The sequence below is a fragment of the Bufo gargarizans genome, chromosome 3 (genome assembly GCF_014858855.1).
Source record: "Bufo gargarizans isolate SCDJY-AF-19 chromosome 3, ASM1485885v1, whole genome shotgun sequence".
Taxonomy (NCBI): domain Eukaryota; kingdom Metazoa; phylum Chordata; class Amphibia; order Anura; family Bufonidae; genus Bufo; species Bufo gargarizans.
Window position 1 is genome coordinate 21,572,518 of NC_058082.1, and position 6,000 is coordinate 21,578,517.

Below are 6,000 nucleotides of genomic sequence, written 5' to 3' on the forward strand. Positions count from 1 at the left end.
CTTTTTTACACACTGGACATCCCTTTAAAGATCTTTGCAAACCCATTTTAGATTGCAAGGGAGTCTATTATGGGTCCATAGAATTCTGTTAGAGCCATATTACAGATCTACGGTCATGGCCACAGCAGAGCCCAGCATAGTGCAGGGGCATAATGCGGATCCTGAGTATGCCTGGCCTCTGTAAGCTTCCGTAAAGGCTCTGCGGGGCAATATGTTTACACAGATATTCTCGCAGCATGTTGTGACTATTTTTTCCGTCAGATGTGTACCGTCAGTTGTAGCCATAATTATTAACTTCAGAGTTATTTTTCTCCCGTAACCTCTACACAGACCTAATGATCTGACATATTGATAATGAACCTCATGTTTAAATTGCGTCACAATGGTTTAGAGCTTACAGTGGGATTTTTATTTCGTTCATTTTAAAGCATGTAACTAAAAACTGCCTGTATAACTCAGGCCTAAAGAAAATAAACTTTCCCAATATTGGCAGGAATGTCAGCCCCATCCTGGGAGACAGTGCCTCAGGGCTGTAATTCCTCAGACAGGCTGTATCAGATTACATTATAAAGCTTCTGTATCCTGGAGGGGTAATCACTACCCACACCTTCCGGGCCACAGACACAGATATCTGGCCATAAACAGGCGAACAATGCAATATATTCCTCAAATGTGTTCATCAGTCTGTTATAAATAAAGTTGAGAAGACAAACAGCAGAGCTGCTGCCCGCGGCAACCAATCAGGTCAGGCCTTGTTCAGATAAAATCTGGTTGCCATGGGCAACACTGCCAGTATTTGAAGACAATACTGTGCAGACAACCAATCAGATTTTTCGGAATTTAGCCGACGGGAAATAAAACTGTGAATGGCGCTTTAGTTAGTGACTACTTTTTTGGTCCCCTGCCATTTTCGAAAGCTGCATCCTGACATTTTGGCCGTAGTGCTCGATACAGTAATACTTCAACCATAGCCACATTGCAATTGTCCGACACGTGTAGTCACCATGGCCAAAATATTTCCGTATTCAGTTCTATGGCCGAAAGATCATGACACAGCTATCCCTCGCAATTTGCAGAACGAGCTATCCCTTTTACATATGTGAATAAATTACGTTTTATGGAGATGCTGCCGTCAATCTTCATTTCTTATTCGGATGACCAAAGTGGATCTGAGGTCGTGATGGGCTGATGCATTCCGGTGTATGTCTTCACGGTAGTGAGTGCTGCTCTGAACACTGTTATCACTATCCTGAGGATAGGCCATCAGTATAAAACACTTGGAAAAACCCAATATGACAGTAGCAATTTAGATACAGACATCTATAAGAGTCTAGCGGAGTTGGGGGGACTTCGATAAGAACTAACGAGGAGGTGTGGGTCCTGTTTCCCTAGGAGATACATTGACTCACAAAATCATCTCTAAAATAGGTTAAGTCTATTTTCTGTCAATAAATTCTAGGAACGCTGAATCGGCCGCACATTTCATAGGTTTGATAGGCCACAAATGCTTGATCAGTGAGGTCCAACTGCTGAGCCAATCAATGATGGTGCCCTATCCTTTTCCTACACTTCAGACTAAGGGCTCTTTCACACCTGCGTTATTGTCTTCCGGCATAGAGTTCCGTCGTCGGGGCTCTATGCCGGAAGAATCCTGATCAGGATTATCCTAATGCATTCTGAATGGAGTGAAATCCGTTCAGGATGCATCAGGATGTCTTCAGTTCCGGAACGGAACGTTTTTTGGCCGGAGAAAATACCGCAGCATGCTGCGCTTTTTGCTCCGGACAGGACAAAAAAACTGAAGACTTGCCGCAAGGCCGGATCCGGAATGAATGCCCATTGAAAGGCATTGATCCGGATCCGGCCTTAAGCTAAACGTTGTTTCGGCGCATTGCCGGATACGACGTTTAGCTTTTTTAGGGTGGTTACCATGGCTGCCGGGACGCTAAAGTCCTGGCAGCCATGGTAAAGTGTAGCGGGGAGCGGGGGAGCAGCATACTTACCATCCGTGCGGCTCCCGGGGCGCTCCAGAGTGACGTCAGGGCGGCCCAGGCGCATGGATGACGTGATCGCATGGCACGTCATCCATGCGCATGGGGCGCTCTGACGTCACTCTGGAGCGCCCCGGGAGCCGCACGGATGGTAAGTATACCGCTCCCCCGCTCCTACTATGGCAACCAGGTCTTCAAATGCTTTCAGTACACTTGCGTTTTTCCGGATCCGGCGTGTAATTTCGGCAAGTGGAGTACACGCCGGATCCGGACAACGCAAGTGTGAAAGAGGCCTTAGGCTACTTTCACACTGGCGTTTTGGCTTTCCATTTGTGAGATCCGTTCAGGGCTCTCAGAAGTGGTCCAAAACTGATCAGTTTTGCCCTAATACTTTCAATGGTGTTCAAGACGGATCCGTCTTGGCTATGTTAAAGATAATACAAACCTATGCAGACGGTTGTATTATCTGAACGTATGCATCTGTGCAGATCCATGACGGATCCGCACAAAACGCGAGTGTGAAAGTAGCATTATTTTCTTCCATTAATCACCCATAAATATCAGTAAATCCAGATCTTAATATTGACCAATGTAAACGGCTTCATATTTTTTCATGACATGCTGGTGCCAATACAAATATCTGAAATATGGTAACACAGCCACGTGAAGAACCACATTAACCAACATTACCTCAATCTTCAGAACCTCATATGAAACATGAAGCTGAAGACTTATTTACAGCAGATATGACTATAATAATTGTGACAGATTTCTGTTGCTGAAAAGTGACAAATTTATGAACTAGAGACATGAGGGTCACCATTTGGTCTCTTTGCTGTCTCAGGTCTCCACGGAACGGTTACGTATCCATTATCTTTAATGTGTGTACTCACATATCAGTGGTTTTCCACGGACCATGGTTTGTCTGTGACTACAGATTTCTCATGAACATTATCATCTATGGGTCCATAAAAACCACGGACACAGCATGGATACCATCCATGTTTGGTCCATAGTTTTTACGGACCAAAAACCAATCTTAAGTCTAGAAGTGTACGTGGAACACAGATGACAAATGGAGAGCAAAAAGCGGACCCACAGACCAAACACGGATTCTTCACAGACATCTTCACAGATGAACCATGGATGAACCACGGACACAGCATGGATACCATCCATGTTTGGTCCATGGGTTTTTAGGACCAAAAACCAATTTTAAGTCTAGCAGTGTACGTGGAACACGGATGACACATGGAGAGCAAAAAGCGGACCCACAGACCAAACACAGATTCTTCACAGACATCTTCACAGATGAACCACGGATGAACCACGGACACAGCATGGATACCATCCATGTTTAGTCCATGGGTTTTTAGGACCAAAAAACAATTTTAAGTCTAGCAGTGTACCTGGAACACGGATGACACATGGAGACCAAAAAGTGGACCCACAGACCAAACACTGATTCTTCACAGACATCTTCACAGATGAACCACTAACCATCATGTCACGGATGTCATCACAGATACAGACATGTGAAAGAGGCCTAACCATGATAATAATTACTGGGAATTATCATCATTATCATTGACGGTACATCACTTATCAATCAAAAATGTTCTCACCCAACACCCATAGATTTTAAAATCAGAAACGCACAAGTTGGGCAACGTGAAGACACAATGGGGCACATTCATCAATCTGTCATAAATCTCAAGACCTGGAATGGGGAAGAAATTTAAAAGTGCCCGTGAACTGCACAAGGTAGAACCTGACGTACTGAATACCTTCTCACATACTGCTTAGGTAGGACCCCAAAAATCTACCCAACAACCTCTCACATATCAATCAAAAATGTTCTTGTTCCACCTTCATAAATTTTCCAATCACAAACGGACAAATGGAGCCATGTGAAGACACAATTGGGAACATTTATCATCTGTCATAATTCTCAAGACCTGGAATGGGAAAGACATGGCAAAGTGGACATGAACTGCACAATGTATAACCTGATGTAGTGAATACCTACTGACATACTGCTCGGTATCTGTGCCCCATAACTTCTCACTTATCAATAAAAACATTTCTTGCTCCACATCCATAAATTTCACAATCATAAAAGCACAAATGGGGCAAAGTGAAGAAACAATCGGATGCATTTATCAATCTCAAGACCTGGAAAAGTGGCGATAAACTGTATGAGGTACACCCTGGCACAGAGATCACCTACTGGTCGGGTATGACCCAAAAATGTGTCCCAAAAATTTCCCATATTCCTATCATGGGAAATATTTGTTTGCCTTTTTCCCCGGCAAACGTTCAATCTCTAAAACTCAGGCACAACCTTCACGTCTATGACTAGCTTTAGATTTCAAGAGATTCTGCAGGAGCTCCACAAGAAACACAGAGCAGACAAATATGAAACTGAACTTGTTTGCACCCAAAGAGCGATGCCCCATTCTGCAGACACCCAAGCGAAGAACTTTTTCCCCCTGCAACTTCTGAAATGCAAAGTCTACAAGACACAGCAAATGGTTTGCTGCAACACGTCAGCTCAGGGTACTTACTTCTCAAGGCTCCCACCAGCATGTTCCCGTCTTTAATTAACTCCTTAATAAACTTATTGGTCCTCTCCAGCTCAATCTCATGACACTTGAGCCTTTCCCTGAAGTCTGGGCTATCCAAGTAAGAATCACTGAACTCCAGAGTGGGGAGTCCCATTGTAAAGAATAATCCTTAGATCCTTGAAGAGAAGAAATCTTTCTTCTTGCAAAGTTTTTTTTTTTTTTTGAGAAGTTGTGATGCCTTCTCCCAGCACAGAGGAGAATCAGAGCATGCACAGCAGCAGTGCTGGAGGAGATCTGCGGTCAGTGTCACCCTGCTGCATTGTCCCTATGATCAGGACAGGAGGCTGCTGCTGCTGCACAGAGGAAACTCTACTTTTCAGACATTTCCGGCAGATCAGACTCTTTCTTAGCTTCTATCCCCTCCCTTCTGCACAGAGCTTCCAGGCTGATCAATCCTGCTAAAGCCAATACAAGTTAAACTCTGATTCCAATAGATCCCCCACCCCCTGTTCTCCTGCTACAGAGGGACTCCAAGCAAGGTCACACTCAGGTCACCTTACATTCCTAGATAAACTTCACTGAAAATAAGCTGCATGCCCCCTTTTGTTCTGGATTCCTCCTTAGCTGCAGTGAAATAGCAGCTAAATTTGAAGGAGATTGCAAGGATCCTTGAAGCTGGGAAAATGTTGATGACATCACAATGAGCTGCGGCTGCACTTATTACATGGGAAACTTACAACATTAGGAAAGAGAGCTGCAAATCAGAAACTTTTTGTTAAAGAATAGGAAACTTGAGAAGTTTGTCTCTAGAGTGCCATCTGTAGGTGGCTCGGGGAATGGTAGGACCTTTGACTGCATTACCTCATAGGGGTTTACTATTATAGCCTGTCAAAAGACATATGCAGTCAGGGTTGCCAACCATCCAGAAATTACAGAAAGAAATTCTTGGACAGTCTGTAAAAAATAAGGCACTTTTTACAGTGTTCGTGAAGAAACAAATACCATAGATGTGTCCGTGATTGTTTTGAGGATGATAGTACCTGAGCAGATGATTGTGATTGGCTCACACTAAAGACTAATGGCGGGCAGCACGGTGGCTCAGTGGTTAGGTTTGAATCCGACCTAGGACAACATCTGCATGGAGTTTGTACGTTTCCCTGTGTTTGCGTGGGTTTCCTCCGGGTTCTCCGGTTTCTTCCCACACTCCAAAGACATACTGATAGGGACCTTAGATTGTGAGCCCCATTTGGGACAGTTGGATGCTGATGTCTGTAAAGCGCTGCAGAATATAGTAGCGCTATATAAGTGCGTAAAATGAAAATAAACACTAATACTAATGAATTCATATCAGTATATTGAGCTGTAGACCTGTATTACTTATTCAATGTGTTTCCAATTTGTCCTTAAAAAATGTTGGCTGTCTGTGATTTTTAAATAAGTTA

The 6,000-nt window shown here is 43.8% G+C and overlaps 1 protein-coding gene across 1 annotated transcript in view; it reads right to left on the bottom strand.

Annotated features, from left to right (window-relative positions):
• Nucleotides 1-5,169, bottom strand: part of ARHGAP42 (Rho GTPase activating protein 42) — a 301,803-nt gene extending 296,634 nt beyond the window's left edge. The window contains exon 1 of the mRNA XM_044285062.1: nucleotides 4,559-5,169. Coding sequence (XP_044140997.1) covers nucleotides 4,559-4,712 — 154 coding nt within the window. The 5' untranslated portion in view covers nucleotides 4,713-5,169. The remainder of the gene's footprint in view (nucleotides 1-4,558) is intronic.
• Between the last annotated feature and the right edge of the window lie 831 nt (nucleotides 5,170-6,000).